General features: G+C 34.5%; 1 protein-coding gene across 3 annotated transcripts; it reads right to left on the bottom strand.

Moving 5' to 3' along the window:
* Positions 1-4,110: 4,110 nt before the first annotated feature.
* LOC105343883 (UTP--glucose-1-phosphate uridylyltransferase) lies at positions 4,111-20,030 on the bottom strand. Of its 3 annotated transcripts, none has more exons than XM_011451389.4 (15): positions 19,905-20,030; positions 12,827-12,961; positions 12,331-12,438; positions 12,054-12,236; positions 10,787-10,920; positions 10,631-10,699; positions 10,383-10,516; positions 9,666-9,754; positions 8,747-8,815; positions 7,506-7,537; positions 7,328-7,424; positions 6,409-6,487; positions 5,879-6,042; positions 4,775-4,879; positions 4,111-4,535 (listed from the first exon to the last, which is right to left on the bottom strand). In XM_011451389.4, exons 1-15 carry the CDS (start codon positions 19,917-19,919, stop codon positions 4,428-4,430), a joined length of 1,521 nt encoding a protein of 506 aa, XP_011449691.1. In that variant the 5' UTR covers positions 19,920-20,030; the 3' UTR covers positions 4,111-4,427. The 3 variants fall into 3 exon arrangements, with proteins under 3 accessions (XP_011449691.1, XP_011449690.1, XP_011449689.1); XM_011451388.4 differs by lacking the exon at positions 19,905-20,030 and adding an exon at positions 15,930-16,063; XM_011451387.4 differs by lacking the exon at positions 19,905-20,030 and adding an exon at positions 13,186-13,218.
* Positions 20,031-20,303: the final 273 nt, after the last annotated feature.

Below are 20,303 nucleotides of genomic sequence, written 5' to 3'. Positions count from 1 at the left end.
CTGTGTATGAATGGGGAGTTAGATAACAATGATACTGTCAAACCTCCAAGCGCGGGTAACGGATACAACTGTTACAGTATCTCATAATATGAGAGCCACCAGTACATTCAATGTGGCAGACCAGGGAGTAGGGGGCGGCCTTATAACCCCTGGTAAGAGGCAAAAGATGAAAATTTAAACCAAGAGTCGGTTCTCGAAATCATAACAAAAGGGTCAAAAGAGAACTGAGGAAAAGATTTAAACTGATATAATATATGGATACCAGAGGCCAAGAATGAATTGATACCTATCAGAAGCCTATTATGACGCATTTTTGACATTTCTGCAGAATTCCATTTTCCAGAAAATAGGCCAAGGTCATGGGATGTTCTTTGGACGTGTCTTACTTACGTGTTCTTGTTTTGAATAGGGCCTGCAATTTTTTCCTGATCCCCTGAAATTCAGATTCTGTTAACTATTTTACATTCGTTAACTTTATCTAATTTTAATAATAGTTTCACAAATCGTAAAACTATATTTATCCGAAAAAGAAAAATTGTTTTCAGCGTTAATTATAGTATACACTTCTGAAACATATATGATCTCTTTAACTTGGTTTACAGATGCAAAATATGGATCAACGTCGTTTACTATTATAATTTATGGTTAACTATAGTGTACAACCTATCAACCTAGTTTATGACTGTGAAACTACGTTAAGCTCATTTTTGTGAATTGACGAGCCATAAAATTATTTCTTAGAATTCAACCGCTGCCACCGTTACAATGTTTTCTTATAATTTTCTCGGTAAATACTCAGTGCGGATTGCGCAAATTCGAAAATTCCATTCCATTCTCTCTATACAACAAATGGTTACACCACGTCTAGTCAACAAATGGTCATATACTGACCAGTCAGCAAATGGTCACATCCTGACTAGTTAACAAATGGTAGCATCCTGGCTAGTCAACAAATAGTCACATCATGACTAGTCAACAAATGGTCACATCCCGACAAGTCAACAAATGGTCACACTTGTACCATTCAAAAAATGATTACACACTGTGTAGTCAACAGATGGTCACACCCTGTCTTTTCAACTAATGGTCACACTTGAACTAGTCAATAAATGATCACACTTGTACTAGCCAACAGATGGTTATACCCTGACTAGTCAACAAATGGTCACATCCTGACTAGTAAACAAATGGTCACATCCTGGCTAGTCAACAAATGATAACATGCTGACTTGTCAACAAAAAGTCACGTCCTGACTAGTGACTAGTCAACAAATGGTCATATCCTGACTAGTCAACAAATGGTCACATCCTGACTAGTTAACAAATGGTAGCATCCTGGCTAGTCAACAAATAGTCACATCATGACTAGTCAACAAATGGTCACATCCCGACAAGTCAACAAATGGTCACATTCTGACTAGTTAACAAATGGTCACATCCCGACAAGTCAACAAATGGTCACATCCTGACTAGTCAACAAATGGTCACATCCCGACTAGTCAACTAATAGTCATATCCAGATTAGTCAACAAATGGTCACATACTGACCAGTCAACAAATGGTCACATCTTGACTAGTTAACAAATGGTCACATCCTGACTAGTCAACAAATGGTCACATCCTGGCTAGTCAACAAATAGTCACATCATGACTAGTCAACAAATGGTCACATCCCGACAAGTCAACAAATGGTCACATTCGACTAGTTAACAAATGGTCACATCCCGAAAAGTCAACAAATGGTCACATCCTGACTAGTCAACAAATGGTCACATCCCGACTAGTCAACTAATAGTCATATCCAGATTAGTCAACAAATGGTCACATACTGACCAGTCAACAAATGGTCACATCTTGACTAGTTAACAAATGGTCACATCCTGACTAGTCAACAAATGGTCACATCCCGACTAGTCAACTAATAGTCATATCCAGATTAGTCAACAAATGGTCACATACTGACCAGTCAACAAATGGTCACATCTTGACTAGTCAACAAATGGTCACATCCTGACTAGTCAACAAATGGTCACATCCTGACTAGTTAACAAATGGTTACATCCCGACTAGTCAACTAATAGTCATATCCAGATTAGTCAACAAATGGTCACATACTGACCAGTCAACAAATGGTCACATTCTGACTAGTTAACAAATGGTCACATCCTAACTAGTCAACAAATGGTCACACACTGTGTAGTCAACAGATGGTCACACCCTGTCTTTTCAACTAATGGTCACACTTGTACTAGTCAACAAATGGTCACATCCTGGCTAGTCAACAGATGGTCACACTTGTACTAGTAAACAAATGGTCACACTTGTACTAATTTACAAATGGTCACATTCTGACTAGTCAACAAATGGTCACATCCTGACTAGTCAACAGATGGTCACACTTGTACTAGTCAACAAATGGTCACATCCTGACAAGTCAACAAATGGTCACATCCTGGCTAGTCAACAGATGGTCACACTTGTACTAGTCAACAAATGGTCACACTTGTACTAGTCAACAAATGGTCACACTTGTACTAGTCAACAAATGGTCGCACAAGAAAGAGATACCAGTATTTCTATCATTTATTTGTTGTGTAACATAATTAAGCATTGTATACAGGATTTAAAGTAGGGGTTAAGATAAAGCTTCAAACAACCATCTTCCAGTCTGAAGATTTGATTAAAAATCAGGAATAAATTCACTCACATTTATTGACACAAGGTGAAAACACAAGTGTATCACCTGGTAATTAGGTTAAATAACGGGGGGGGGGGGGGGGGGGGGGGAGGGGTGTCTCAAGTCCAAGACATCTCATGGCACAAACTACCAATATATGTTTTATCTAAGTTGCATTTACAAACAACATGTTTATCTTATCATATCAGAATTAAGCTAATTAAAAAATTGAAAGCGGTGTAATCTTAATAATGTCATTAAAAACAAAACATGAACTGTGGAGTTTTGTTGATCAGGAAACCATTAATCCCAACCAAAACATCCAAATTGATGGAGCACTGGGCATAAAGAATCACCAGGGTTCCCTTTGATATTTACTTATACAATTAAGTATATAAGTATATGGATTACTGCAGATTCTTAATTAAACATGAAGGATAAATATCTGCAAAAAATCACGAAAAAAAAAAATTCCTTGCAGATCTTAAAATCTCGCTTTTATTTTTCTGACAGTTGAACCATAAAAAATATTACAGAAGTTCAGTACTTGCGAATTTGTATTTAAGTGATTTAAAACAAAAAAGCAGAAATGTGGAATGAAGTACTTGCTTTAAATGAGGAATCTACAGAACTGTAGCCCTACTGTAAATAGCTACAAAAAAATCACAAAAACAAAACCAACCTTCACAAACAAATTAGATCAGCTGTGAATAACAATTGCTCCACCTTTTACACTGATCAACAATATTGAAAAAATAAATCCAACTGACATTTTGAATGTTGTAAATACAGTAATATAGCAATTGTACAATATTCGATAGTAAATAAAGAAGAATCCAAAATCACTGAAAATTCAAGTAGGTAGGTGAAATTCACCCAGAGTATAACAATTATTTGCACATAAAGCAGACACATGTAAGAAGTAAAGATTCTGTTGGTGCAGTCCTGCTTGTACATGTACATATATAACAAAGTAGTCTGTCGACCCTAGTATCACAACTGATTCCAGACAGTGAGGATTAAGTGTGAATCATTCCCTTTCATTTCACAGATTGGGAGGTTTATTCTGCTATATAGACTCAGTATTGTAACTGCAAGCTACGAGATAAAGCCAGATATAGACCTACAGCAATATTGGTACGATATACTTAATGTGTGAATATGCTCATACATTTGTTTATACTATATACTTAATGCCTCTTAGATCCATTTTTGTTCAACATGAGAAAACGGGAAGGAATGGGGGGGGGGGGGGGGGGCAGACACATCTAATCTTTAGATAAACCTATCTCTCCTGTGATTCAGTAATTGCTTAACCAATGAAAATTACAAAACATTCAACAACAACTCTAATAAATAAATATTAAAATCAAAAATATTCTCATAAAACAATTTTTAACTCTTTAACAAGTTAGTATATAAAACTCCACACAAGTAATTAATATTTAATTTTTGTGAAAATATCAAGAATGCATACACTCTTGAAGCTAAACAAAACAAAAAAACAAAATAATACTTAATTAAACATTTTTATATATCTCTTGATTTATGTCAGCCTGAAAATAAAAATTTGTTGTCAAATTATGTCATGTGTGGTTTGGGATTAGTCACATGACATTCTTAATCCTTTATAGATAAGCAAATAAAAGGACCTGGAAATGCTATTTGATTGCTCTGCACCAATCACATCATCAAGGAATACCCAAGTCTGACCAGCAACACTTGGACTGTTATCATCATGGGGGGGACGTTAGTGGTCCAAGATTCTCAGATTTCCGGACACAATTTTGTTTTCTAGCACGGCTCCTGAGGGAATGTCTATCCTATCTCCATGGTTAGCTATAATAATCACCGTACCCTACAATACAAGGATCCCTTCTTAACATACATGTATTAATTAAACCTCACAGAATACAAAGTCATAATTTCTTTTTATCCCTCTCTTCTTGACAAATATAAACATAAAGAACTTCATAACTTGCGCAGACTTAAAATTAATGTACCTATACAGTAATGGAAAATGGTTTATCATTAAAAAGATTATTGTTTCTTGTATGTTTCTTGTATGAACCATCCCATATGCTTTTCAATGTGTACCTTCAATGTTACATTTCTGCCAAAGGTGACATCCCCTGATACTGTTAGATGGTCCAGCTCCAACATATCTGGAATACTGGCAAAGCGATGGAGGTAGTCTTTCACCTACAAAAAGATTTAACAGTCCATCTATCATTGATACATACTGTGGAATCATTTAATTTCGTGGGGGCCAATTTTCGTGGATTGTGGGTTTGAGAGCTACCCACTAATACCACGAAAATTGAGCCAACACGAATTCTAATGATTCCACAGTATACCCAAGATACAGCTTATTCCATGACCGACCTGCCTGCCATTGAGTACTCATCAAAGTGTTCGGCAATACTGTGGAATTATTTTCATTCGTGGGGGTCAATGTTCAAGGGCAGCCAAAATTTTCCTCGTTCGTGGGGACGTTATTTAGTTGGTAGTGTAATTGGGATAATTTTAATAAATATAAAACAAATGATTGAGAGTAGGTTTGTGTGGATGTAGGATGTAAATTCTTGGGCAAGGGTTACCCATGAAAGCCACAAATATTGGTCCCCCACAAATAATGATGATTCCACAATACATTACCGACACCCCCCCCCCCTTTTAGATAGCAAAATCTTTGGATAGATGTCAAGAATTGTAAAACAACAGATAAATTTGAACTGTGCATGTCCTGATTTGATATACCATAAAGTCTGGTGTATACTGTGGAATCATTAAATTTCGTGGTGGCTCAATTTTCGTAGAATTCGTGGGTACCTCTCATCCACGAATTAATAAATTAGGATTATTATGTCACATTTCCTTTTTAGATTCACGATACGACACAAAATTACCTCCCCACAAATCTGTAAAATTTAAACAATCCATGAAAATTGGCCCTCAGGAATTTAAATGATTCCACAGTATACAGTAGGTACTTTTTCTGCCAAAATTTGATAACAAGTTTGGGATGCCTTTTATACATGTACATAGGAACAAAATTTTACCCCATTTGCTCAGACCGTGTAGAAATATAAACATGTGTAGATGACTTTTATCTGCTTATGTCCAGATCTAATATAGGTAATGTGAGCCTGATTTAAGATTTACTTGCAGTACTGAGGCCAGTATTCATGGCTGCGTTACCTTTGAGAAGTGAGATCCTAGTTTGACTAATGGCACGGACGGGAACGACCTAAGGGGGTTCATCTCAAGGGCACCTGTCTTCAGGCTGTACAGGTTACTCATCACAATCAGGAGGTCAGAGGTCGTCTTCACCGGCAAGAAACGGCGGCGAGGGACATTGATACCTTAGGAGTGAAAAAATAATGTGTCCATCTGTATTGCTTATCAAAATGTAAAGATATTACTATAAGATTAGGGACATACAGAATTTATTTTTTTTTAAATTTATATTTAGTTAATATTTAATTTAGCAGTTTTCTGAATCTCATTACTGGTATTCATACAACTGTGCTTCACATTTGAAAAGTCCTTGAATTAGCAGCTGCATTCTGCTAAATATGCTAAATAGAGTACATCGCCAAATATATATGTTTTCAGTATATACATATTGTAAATGCATTAATCACAGAGAAAGAAAAAAAGTAAAAGAGTAAGTAGCATCCACATGGATATTTCGTGCAATTTGATTGGTGTACGGGACTAGAACTCACCAATAGCGCCTTCGAAGCTCTTAATGGCCGCCCCTACAGCCGTCTCTAGTTGTACCACATTCACGCCATTGTCAAGTGTCTGTAAACATGAATGTATCGAATAAACAGGAGTAAATGTCTCTACCGTCTCCATCATAAAACAATCTATTGAAAACATCACATAAATTTGTCACCAACAAAAATACTAATATTTGAATTCCAAAATTTGCACCCTTGTGTATAAATACTTGGCTCTGCAAACCTTTGACAATTCTGTTAAAATCACAGGCAAACACTTGAGCTAGTGAACACAGGTACGCTAAAAAAACCCACTGTTACGTCAAAACGTTATGGGACACGTATATAAATTAGCGTCTATTGCAAACAGCACCCCCGCTTTAATTAAGTAAAACATCGGATACCTCCATATAGTAACGACCTTTTTTTAAAATACCAATGAAATAAAGTATAATCTATAAGTAAAGTATAATTGCATAAGGTACAAGTATCATAAAAATTAGTCTTGATGTCTAACATCTTATAATACAGAGCAGTAGGATAAAGCATCAGTTACTGATTTCAAAGTCACAAGTTTGAAACCTAACTGTTGGTAACATTTTTACCTTTTTAAGAAGTTTTAAATTGTTTGGCCCCTGGAACTAAGGTAAAGAAAACCTGAGATTCCTCCAACTCAACACCCCCCCCCCCCCCACACCCCCCCCCCCCCCCAAACACCCATTTCCATGAACGAGTGAATGTTTTTCAAACATCAAATATTAAAAGCGGGTTAACAGAGGGTATTTCATGTTAAAATGTTTAAAAAGTGATTGTATTTTGAGCCTGATGTACTTTCATCCATATCAACATCTCAAGATGCTCAATACAACCTAAAGAATACCATTAAGTTTATCCATTATAGCAGCCCCTGTTGTATACATACCTTGGGGTTGACAATGATCTCCATGTGTAGAGTGTTATCCTCAACCACTCGCTTAATGGCATCCAGACTTATCCATAAATTGTTGGTGTTGAAAATTCTGTAAAAAATAATTGGTTATACTATGAAGAATTGGTTGAAGGATGATGGCTTTGTTATGATTGCATGACTGGGTACTTACTTAAATTTGCTGACACTTTTAAATTCATCTACCTGAAAGCAGAATTGAATACTTTTAATATTTATAAACAGGGTACAAACTATTTAATAAAATAAATCCTTTAAATTGTTACGTCCAGTTATCTTTATCTTTTGTGCACAATGTACCTATGATATTCAAAGGAGCATGATCAATTTCAGCCTAAGCCTTATTTACATAACATGAGCCTTGTTTACATAACAAAGAAATCTGACTTCTAACAATGATAGGAGTCCCGTGAACAACCTCATGTGTAAATTTATCAGCGATATGTCATATGCACAACAAGTGATGACGTATCGCTGATGACGTTCTCTGCTTGTTCATTGGTTAAGCTGTATTAGAGGTGTGTGCGAGGGGAATGAATGACAGTGGGGAGCTAGGCAACAATTGTCATTATGTTTTATTTGTTCAAATAAACTTGTACATATATAATATGTGGTTGTTCACTGTGACGTATGTTTCCATAAACTGACATTCAAATTTTAGTACAGCATTAAGAATTTCCAATTAAAGTAGATCCAGTGTTCTGTGACGTCACACTTTTTTGTAAAACTTTGAATTCTTTAAAAATTGTGCAAGATAGTTTTATTTATTTTATGTGAATATAATCACATGGATGTAATTAGAATTATTGGTAGGTTCAAGATATTTTCGCACTTAATTTTATACTAAATTTCCAAATTTTTATATATTTTATCTTTGAAAAGGGGAAATAACTCTTTTTCTGACTTTTCTTTCAGTTGTATGTCTAAATGCTATAGTTTTTCTTATTCCAACGATTAATTTTAATATATTTTTGTAATTTTAGTTTTCTGATAAAGTTGACATTAAAATTAAACAAGAAAAACAAATTTCTGCCAACAAGATTTTACTTTTAACAGAAAAAAATACAATTTTCTAATGCTAAAATATGCTTTAGTTTATGTTTATCTGGCATCTCAAAAAGTGTAATGACATGTATATTTTTTCTAACAATTGATGACATTTAAGTCTATTAAGTCGAAATCAGTTCGGTTTTTCAACTTTCCTCAGAGAATTTTACGAGTATGGAGCTACCTTAAGCAAGGAATTCTACTCTAGGCAATGAAAAATAGAAAATAAGATTTGACTAAATTTGTGATAATATTACATGTATAACCATGCCCTTTCAATAATATACATGTCTGTATTAAAAATTCTTAAATATTGGAGTATTCATATAAACATGTTTGTATACATACATGGTCTTTGGGAACTTGAGCTATCTCCAGAAGTCTAAGTTTTCCATCATATTCAACAAGAGTACCTCCCTTTAATGTAAGATAGGAGATCATCAGAACAAGTGCTTCATAGAGCATCAACCAACTTTTTACGATAAAATGAATGAATTCATCACTGATTATATTTAATTTGCATGAATTTATCAACAAAAAATTAATTCAATCATTAATATAAACTAGATTTTGACATTGGACTGACTTTTCTCTGTTGTTATTGAAAATGCAAACAGCAATAAGGAGTTTAAAATATAAAACTTCTGTCTAACATTAAAAATTCCAAATTATATGACATTCAACATCGCATGTGACATTCAACATCATGGTGTTACATCAATGTTGTTTACTTTCATAATACCATTTATATTATTGCTTTGTTATGTAGGAATACATGCAAAATCTCAGGCAGACTTAATCAGATTTTGTCAATAACATAAAAAAATAATCACAGCTTGTGTTGGTGAAGTGTTGTAAAACATCAACAAACTCATTACTACAGCTTGGAAAACAAACCCCCATTGATTTTTAGTGCAAATAGTGGACCAAAAACTTAATCAAAATATTTCAAATAACAACAGCTTTAAGACTTGAATCTCTGAACAAAGTTGTCTTTCTTGGTTTCAGATGATATATGTTGACACACACTCTCACAAGCATGCATGCATATATGTATCATTATATTCATATAAAAGATAAGTTTTGTCCACTATATTTCTTTCCCAATCACACTTGCTTTTTTGTTTTAAGATTGTGTTGAAAGAATTATATAAGTTGTGTTAAAATATTTTACCAAATAAAAGAAACTTAAAAGCAAGTGACACAAAACATGGGTAAAATATTGATGTAGACAGTAACTAAAGTGTACAAATATCAGAATGCTGACCTTGACGTCTGCCCTGGTTTTGTTTGTGACCTCCATTACAAATTCTGGTGCTTGTTTTGTGTTCGGGTCCAAAAGAAAATTCAAAATATCTGCACTGGTCAGGAACTGTAATCTTTTCCAAAAATGATTACAAATTCTTTATTTTTGATTCAAAATTAACTTAATAAAGTAATATTAATTTGTAGCCCCAACTCCCCTTTTCTTTATCAATATAATTATATTTTGATTACAGTGAATAAACATTTCATGCAGAGAATAACCACAACAGATGGAACAGAATCAATTTATTTAGGTTAAAGTACTACTATATATCCGGTTTTTTTTCGCGTGTCACAAAATTTGTGAAAATGGGGAAAATCTGTAACATTTTTAATTTGCCTCAGCCATTTTTTGTGATTTAAAAAGTTATTTATAGAAAATGATACAGGATATCATTTCTGCATATTCAATTATTTGCGATTTAATAGAGATCACGAAAAAATTAGGTCATCGCGAAAATAACCGGATATACAGTATTATGAGCAATTGTGTTTACGGAGTTATGAACAAAACTAGTATTGTTCTTGTATGAAATTAATAAATTCATTATTTAAAAAAAAAAAAAAAAAAATAGTGGTTGTAAGAAATAGAGAGCCAAAGAACATACTGATATTAATTACAGGGTCAGTGTGTATAAGGTTGCTCTGATATTGACTAGCTTTCATTACACAAGGATACTGAGGTCAACCGTTGCCCCTAGATTGTCAATGTTCGACATGAACAGGTACTTCTTGCCGTCATTGATAAACTGGTCCAGAAGCTTGGAGTTAGCTATGCTCTGGTATACATCTCCGTGTCCAGGGGGGTACCAGCTAAAAAAGGTAAAATTACATCACCTTAGGACCAACAAGAAAACAATGCAACTCAATCATTATAAATATTAAACTCAAGATTTGGTGACCTGTATAACAAAAACAACCACTTACCTTTCAATGTTTTCAGTGTTAAAACTGGTTGCGATGGGTAAGAGAGACTCTCTGCTGATTCTTGGATACCTAAACAAATAAATCTATAAATGTAACCAGATATCAAACAAAGCATAAAACACTGTATATCTATTTATAGCACAGTGACCCACTGACCTACTCTGGTTGAAGGTGAAGATTTTGACCTTGACCTGGCTGTATCTTTGAAGGATTTTTTCTGTGTCTGCGTCGGTATTGAAGGAATTCATGAGAACCAAAGGAACATCAGTGCCATAAGTTTTGTTTAGGTGCTGTAGCAGAGGACATTGGTCATTAATTAATGTTTAGCAGCATAAGCTTCAATGTTTTCTCTCTTTCTTTTTCTGTTCTCCCATACAGTAATGATTGTACTAATCAGATATCCCACACACACAGTAATGCTTGTACTAATCAGATATCCCACACATAGAGCTATGCCTGTACCAATCAAATATCCCACACACACAGTAATGATTGTACCAATCAAATATCCCACACACACAGTTATGCTTGTACTAATCAGATATCCCACACACACAGTAATGCTTGTACATGTACTAATACAGATATACGAAAATTTGTTTGAAAATTTTGGCTAAAAATAAACAAAGTCATTATTTAACAGGAAGTTGACGTCTGATTGGTACAAAAATACATCCCACGATATAGCATGCCTATACAAATATTGTGTAAAAATTTCAAGCATCTGCGATAAACAGTTGCTGAGAATTCTTTGACAAAAATTTGTTTGAAAATTTTGGCTAAAAATAAACAGTCATCATTTAACAGGAAGTTGACGTCTGATTGGTACAAAAATATATCCCACGATGTGGCATGCCTATACAAATATTATGTAAAAATTTCAAGCATCTGCGATAAATAGTTGCTGAGAAATCTTTGACGAAAATTTGTTTGAAAATTTTGGTTAAAAAATAAGCAAAGTCATCATTTAACAGGAAGTTGACGTCCGATTGGTACAAAAGTATTTCCTACGATATGGCATGCCTTAACAAACACTGTGTAAAAATTTCAAGCATCTGCAATAAATAGTTGCTGAGATAAATGCGACAGAAATTTTGTTACGGACGGACAGACAGACACACAAGGGTAAAACAGTATACCCCTTCTCCTTCGGAGCTGGGTATAATAATATATCATACACACACACAGTTATGCTTGTACCAATCAGATATCCCACACATACAGTAAAACTTGTACTCATCGGATATCCCACTTATAAAGTAATGATTGTACTAATCAAATTTCCTATCCATACAGTAATGCTTGTACCAATCAGATATCCCAAACCATACAGTAGTGGTTGTACTAATCAGATATCCCACACACACATACACACACAGTAATGATTGTATAAATCAGATTCCATAACAAGTTTGACCCTGACCTCTATCTGCTGAACCGTCAGGTCAAGGAAGGTTAGGTCATTGCGGACACTGATGATGCTCTTTGGTCCTTTACACCCCATACTGGTTCCCAGCCCTCCATTCAACTTGACAACCACCAGTTGATTGAGCAGCGTCTTGATGGATTTGTTGTCTGGAGCTTTTAATTCATTGTATGTCTTCACCTAGCAAACCACAACGCATCAGAATTAGTTTAGAAAAAAATCCAGATCTACATTATTCATTATACATAATCTGGATTGTTATTAGGATACTAACCAAATCATCTGAAACCAGTCGAATCTTATCCCACATGATGGCATGGCCCGACTCTTGAAGATACCGGCCAAACAACTTCTCAAACTCATCAAACTCTGCCCGAATTCTCTGGAATACAGGCCACACAGCAGATATAACAAGAGGAGACAGAAAATGGACCAATACTTGGCAAAATGATGATTTCAATTTTTCTTACAGTATGTGCAACAAACATTATTTTATATAAGATGCAAAGATGTATGAGATATATATTTCAATTGTTAATAACTTATGTTCCCTGTCATTTTAATCCAATCTAAAAATCTGTGTGGAGGTATCTACGCTACATGTATCTTTTAATCTTATGCATATAATACAATCATATTATGGAAATAATTTGCATCTTATTTCACTTTCTTTTTACTTCTTTTGCAATTACAGAATGCTCTCAACGAAAAAGTGAAATAGTGATCACAAGGAAACCTTTAATACACCATACACCCCTCAGTAAACTGACCTCATGAAGTCCCGGGGGTCCGGTCTGGATCAGCTTCTGTAGTTCCTTGTTCATGGCTTTCTGGGCATCCAATCGGGTTCTCTCAATAAACTGGACATCGCTTCCTGCCCGGCGATGCCCCCGAACAAATGCTGACTGCAAAAATAAAATCACAAAACTAAGTTTAATTTTTATATGAGTTTCTCTAATAGAAAATTGTTCAAGCAAATATGAGATTCCCAGATACAAATGAATCAGAACTCGGCACAAAAAAAGGACTGAGGCTGTGGTCAATCCATAGAAATCCTGGTGCAAGTTGAAGTATCTGAGACAAGTCCCTATGAAAAAACACAATCGTCAAAACAAAGAGAGAAAAGTACCAAAGACAAAAAATCCATCTTCATCACAAGATCTGCATAGCCATCATGCTTGGTGACAGAGGAATACCTTGACCAGCTGTTGCCAAATCCTCCATCTTATCTTAAGGACTGAGTCTATCACATGAACCCTTTTATTGTAATGTTTATAGTAAATCAATGTAGTCCAACGTGTGTACAGGAGTTTAACATTCTGTTCATTGAATAAAGATTTACTTTACTTTTAATTAGGCCCAATAACATATATTTCATTTGGTTTCCAATGGTCTCTCCAACTGCACCTATCAACTGATACAATATTGTTACAAACAGAGTGAATTTTGTTTTAATAATTAATTTATTTATTCTGTCATCCATATTTCTTTCTACTTCTTGTTTAACTTTCACAAAAAAAGAAAAATTGCCTCATCACAATTTCCATGAACACAACTGTGTTTTATCTTTGTTGAACATATACAAGAAGTGTTGTTTAAACCCATTCTTAACAAAATTGCAACTAAAACACTCGAAGGATAAGATCTATTTTTAAGGTGGTATGGGACACATGTCGATAATAATGTGGATGTAAGTACATTACAATTGAAATACTTTCACCGGTTGAGAATTTTCAAATTAAAATTGCAACTAAAACACTTGAAGGATAAGATCTTTTTTTAAGGTGGTATGGGACATCTGTCGATATTAATGTGGAAATATTTTTATCAGTTTAGAATTTTCAAATTTTACAATATTTAACCCAAAAATAGCTTTTAAAAATATTTTGAGAGGTAAAAATTGTAAAACCCCCAGTGGGATTCGAACTCATGACCTACAGGTATGGAGTAAACCCTCTAACCCACTGCCCTACACTATTTGGTGTCAATACTGGGAAAGAAACTACTTACATAATTACACTTCATTTTATTGTTTATTTTGATAAACAATATGTCACAACATGGAGGTGTCCCATACCAGCTTAAGTTATCAATGTAACCAAAGTCAATAATGAAATACATGTACTATAGTTTGAGATTGGTTTAATGGACAGGATCTCACGTTACTGATTGGCCAGATTGGCTTAAATTAAAGGATACAATCTGATGAGAGTGTTTTGTGAGATTGGTTTATTGGGTATAAGACTTCATGCGAGAACTCAGTGAGATTGACTTACTAAATAGGATCTCATGCGAGTGCTCAGTGAGATTGGTTTATTGCATGCAAGCGCTCAGGGAGATTGGTTTATTTGGTATTATAAGATCTCATGCGAGCACTCAGTGAGATTGGTTTACTAGATAGGATCTCATGCAAGTGCTCAGTGAGATTGATTTACTAGATAGGATCTCATGCAAAAGCTCTGTGAGATTGATTTACTAGATGGGATCTCATGCGAGCACTCAGTGAGATGGGTTTATTGGGTATGATCTCATGCAAGTGCTCTGTGAGATCGATTTACTAGATAGGATCTGTGAGATTGGTTTATTGGATACAAAATTTCATGCGAGCACTCAGTGAGATTGGTTTACTAGATAGGATCTCATGCAAGTGCTCAGTGAGATTGATTTACTAGATAGGATCTCATGCAAGAGCTCTGTGAGATTGATTTACTAGATGGGATCTCATGCGAGCACTCAGTGAGATGGGTTTATTGGGTATGATCTCATGCAAGTGCTCTGTGAGATCGATTTACTAGATAGGATCTGTGAGATTGGTTTATTGGATATAAATTTTCATGCGAGCACTCAGTGAGATTGGTTTACTAGATAGGATTTCATGCGAGCGCTAAGTGAGATTGATTTACTAGATAGGATCTCATGGGAGTGCTCAGTGAGATTGATTCAAATAAATAAACATAATCTAATGTTAGTGTTCAGTGAGAAACACTGGTTTACTGGATAAGATTTCATTTGTGTGCTCAGTGAGTTAGGTTTAATGCGGTTTTCATGCTAGTGTTCAGTCAAGCTGGCTTAATGGATAGGACATTATGTGAGAAACAGAATTACACTGGTTCATGGGATGGGATTTATTTGAATGTAAATGACATTGATTCAAGAGAAAAATCTGATATGTTTTTAATTATAATAGTTTAGCGAGTTATTTGTTGCTGTGAAAGAATCTCCATTGTAGGTTTTATGCTTTGTAGAACTTTTCAACAGTTTTGTTTTGTATACAGAAGACATATGTTTACAATGATTGACTTGTTTTGGATTCCATTCTCATGTTACTTTGTTTTTTTTAACACTATCATTTCACCCATACATACTAAGCAAGACAATAACAATTTGACCTACAGTAGAAACAAGAAATTGTCTTGCATCAAAATATCCAAGAGTGGGTCTGCAAAACACATTTTAAAAAAGATGTCTCTCAAATGGAGGTTGTTTTTACTAAGATTAAGCTTTTATATAAGACCTATTCCTCAAGCAGGATGGAGTCACAGGTAATTCACACATAACATGGTTGTTTGGAAAAATTCAAACAGCAGTCAGCATGAACAAATACATTCGAAATATATACTGTATCATACCCTCAAATAATCCAGCCATAATACACTAATCCTATGATTTGTTGTGAATACTAAGAATTAAATATTTCATAACTCATCAAATAACAATGATATGTAAAATTTAGTTTAATTCTATTTTTCAGCACCTTTTAATAAGTACCAATGCTTTACTTCCAAGGACTGTACAGATTGTGGTCGGTATAGAGTAACCCCCTGCACTGAGCAGGACAAGTAATAACTCAGATAATGAAGTACCAGTACTCACAAATTTGGGGTCCTGTGTCATGTCATTTGACAGGCTGGGCTAGTTCACCTCAATTTACCTGTCTAAACTACCTGTCTGTTGGCAGCCCACTATCTACTTTCTGGGGGAAAAAGTTTCAACAGGAAAGATAAGGCCATCAATAAAAGATTTAGGTGCTCGGTTGATAGGCCTGTGGGCCTTGTCATTAACCTGTGTGCCAAGGTGTGTACTTTATGCCAGGTCTACTCCCAAAAATCAAAGAAAAACACTTTTAATAACAAAATTGCTGGGGTTAACCTTTATGCATATAGACAATTCCTGGATGTGCGACGTCCTGATGTGGATAAAGGGGGCAATATATTGCACTGACACATATTATGTCATCAAAGTTATGTCACACTCCATTTCTTTCAATGAGCTTACTTAATGCAAACCCAAATTTAAACAAATAAAGACAAAATCTATTACTCAGTCCTTAGCTGAATCAGATTTGCTTTGTTTATATCTTAATTTTGTCTTAAACTTACATGTAGGACATATTTCATCCAGCTTCATAAATGGACACAGGTGAGCTATCACTACAAATAATTGCACCTATTTACCTGTTCATTCTCTGAATCTTTTTTTCCTTCTTTAAAAACAAGTTGTTGTTTCTATGCACTTGATGAATGATGATAAAGAATTTATTGCAATTGTTCCATTTGTTGATATCTTTACATGCTAAGGTAAGGCATGCATTAATTATTTTGATCTTGTCTTGTAAACATGCACTGCTGACATCAGGCAGGTGATAAATACACACACCAATAAACAGGTAAAACAAGTAATTATAAAAGCTCTGGTTGAATGCAGTATAAGCCTTGCTTTACACCACTTTATTTTCAGACAGTCATGGGTTTTTTATTTTGGTGCAATGGTCAACTGTCAGACTCGGTGTCTGCATATGTTCGACAACAATAGGAGGACATAAACTAAAGGTCCTTGCCTGCACACACAGTGTACTGATTCAGGTGTATTCGTTGATGAAAACTTGTGGTATTGAGGGAATAGCCATCTTCACTAGCCAAGGGTTTTCAGTCCACTTTGCTCCCCATAAACCCTTGGCAGATTTCATTACGAAAACTCGGTGTTGTGGTGGCTCTATCTAGCGAGCAACTTGAGTTGTGCCCCTTGCATATTTACATTTTCATCGAATTTAACAATGGGTTATATACACATCATGGCATTAATACAACTTGAAAACATGTTGACTACCGAATATCGGAACATAATTAACGATGCTATGAAATACGAATTAAGTTATAATCTAGGGAAAGCACGGGATGTTTTATTCATACTGGCGTGCGACCAGTTCTCGCCGAGTACCATATCTCGCCAGAGCATTGTTACATCATTTTATCAACACATAAAATAATATAAGAAAAATGATGTAACAATGCACTGGCGAGAAATGGCACTTGGCGAGAACTGGTTGCACGCCAGTAGTGTTTTGTAAGGACCTGTACTGGGAGTGAAAAAGTTGCCGATTTATATGAAAGCTTTCATGCCATAAAACCAGTTATTGTTGTCGTGAATATTGCGGAACAAAGAAATTAAATAAAACAAAGCTCATTGAACTTTTAAAAGCAATAACCATAAGCAGGAACCTATATACTAACGGGATAGGCAACTTTTCGCCATGTTTACTTCCCATGCTATCACGCGAGCCTTGACAAGTTTGTAGAACTTTGTTCAATCCCAGTAAAATATAAAGGTTTTTAAAGCGATCTGGTTAGACCATCGTTGGGGAGGCACTGTACTCGAGAACTTGTGTCTCAACTAAATGTTAAAAGCACCGAATGTTTTACCAAAGATCACACGTGTTTTCTTTTAAAGTTTATAATTACAAGCACTGCGAATGGATCAGCTACTCGCAGCTGCAGCCAATCATTAAACAGAGCTTGTCACCGAGTTTTCGTAATGAAATCCGCCAAGGGTTTATGGGGAGCAAAGTGGACCGAAAACCCTTGGCTAGCGAAGATAAGGAATAGCAAACACATCCATTCTTGTTTATATGTGTCAAGATACAATCCACTAAAAGCATACTACTGATGGTCAGTTTTATAAATCAGTCAGACAAATCCGACAAAGAAAACATGTATTCTTACCCTTTCATAATCAGGTTATAATCACTATTAGTGACTAAACATATTTTTGGTGATCAATTAATTACCGGTATTACAGTTACAGAAATGCAATAGAGGAACATCATTTTTTCCTACGATACTTAAAATGATGATAGCACCTTCCTGTTATTTTGAAAAATGTGCTTGTAAAGCAGCTAGGCCATTGTGTTCTTTGTCGCAACAGGAAATATTTTCTTTGTAAAATTCTTCCCATTATTTATTTTTCAATTTAATAATAATAAACTTCTTGGTTGTTTGTTTTTTTTTAAAATTACTTCCTTTTGAAATAAACAATGAAATACACCGTAATTTTACTTTACGGTATATTTTTATCTTCCACAAATACAGTGTAGCTCAGTTTAAAAGAATTACTAGCTATATATAATGATTTCAGTGTCCCATATTCCTCCTTATGATAGTATATAATAAATTTCCTATCCCGAGAACATTTTTTTATATTTCTCTCTACATAACATTTATCTTAATTTCAACAGAGCATAAAAAACACCATACGTAAAAACCTGAATGAATGACACATTTTACATTTCACAAGCCTTTTGCCTCTTATTTTCAGTCCATACTGCACATGCAGTAATGACACAAGTTAGAAAGTGTCTATTTAGCAATTACCACAACATTCTGCCCACAGTTGTAATTCAAATGAGAGTTGTTATCTTTTTCCACATTTTCACTGTAGTATGTACAGTGCAGTCTAGCTATGTTAAAAATTAAATGCATTAAACATAGCAGAGCATATGATGAAATATTAAATACCGGTAATTGCAAAAACATCTATAAAAAATTAATTTTTAGTATAAAGTTTCTTTTACACATACTTTTTAAAAATTTAAGTTTGAGGAAATAATAATTGGAGAATCTGACACCTTTGAATCATCAAAAAAAAATTTAAACACCTTGCACGATAATCATTAGGGTTCATCAAAAAATTCTCTACTATGCCAAATCACTCATGGACTTTTTTAACTTTCCTTCAACCATACATCATAGAAGGAGTGTTTCAAAACACATAAGCTTTTGGCCTTTTTTTAGTACAAGGCGTGGAATTAGTATCATTTTGATACAGGAATATTCATAAGTACCAAATTTTAATTTTAAAAAATTGACAAAAATGTAAGTAAGTATTTCAAATGATTTAGTGACATGTTTAATAAACAATTACACAGACGTTAATTACATAATAAAGTAAGGAGTAAACAGGCAGCTAATTGTACTATATGTCACTTTATAAACATTAATATACAAATAATAAGTTTATGCTTGGCTATTTTTAAATAGGATAGATTGTCTGCACAAAGTGTTGAAAATCACAACCTTGACCTATATAAATCATGTCCTGAACTAATGAATCAACAGCTGCAAAAGCAACATACAGCCTTGCAATCATAATTCTTTTACAACACTGTGAACAAAGAAATAGTCTATCGACATTTCTGAGAAGAGTAGGGGCTATATATTAAACGAAATAGTGGTGCAAAAAATCATTGATAAGTTGATAAAACGTGAGTGCAAGATAACAAGAATAATGACTTTTAACATGTTTAAGGATATACAAGTTTGATTGTCACAATTAACATGATCAATGAGCATATACAAAACGTGAACCTGGTGTAGCGTGATGATAAAAAGAGCCTGCAACATGCATACCTTTCGATGCACGTGAGCATGAAGCATGTATAAACCGCAGTATACACGATGATGGGGATGAAAATTGATGACGCAGTTCCATTCATCGCAACGTCTGATGAACTTTTAGGACCGATTGAATTGGTCAGACAAACTTTCATTTTATACGAAATGAAAACAAACTTACCGTAGGTGCTGCCATTGCTGTTCTCTTCCACTCACTGGAACAATTCAAAATAACCTTGGCCTATTAATTACTTTATTCTTCTGCAACAGTGAAAATTCAGACTAAGTAGTAGAGAATACCGAACCCGATGTTATTTCAAATCACCTTAACATGTAATTGTTTGGAACCATGTTTATTAAAACCAGTATATCTTTAGGCATTGGATTTATTTAGATAAAATTTGTTCATTTAAAAAACTAATAGTTTATTTAAATAAATAAAATCTTCATTCTGATTCCTTTTATTCTTAGTATCCTTTTTAAGAAGGGAAGGGGTAAATGCAATTGTTTGCACTCAGGAGAGAAAAACTAAAACTTATGCATTTACCTTGTTGTGTGAACAAGAAGACACAGAGAATTT

This window comes from Magallana gigas, chromosome 6 (genome assembly GCF_963853765.1).
Source record: "Magallana gigas chromosome 6, xbMagGiga1.1, whole genome shotgun sequence".
In the NCBI taxonomy this organism is placed as follows: domain Eukaryota; kingdom Metazoa; phylum Mollusca; class Bivalvia; order Ostreida; family Ostreidae; genus Magallana; species Magallana gigas.
This window is presented reverse-complemented; position numbering and strand designations above follow the sequence as displayed.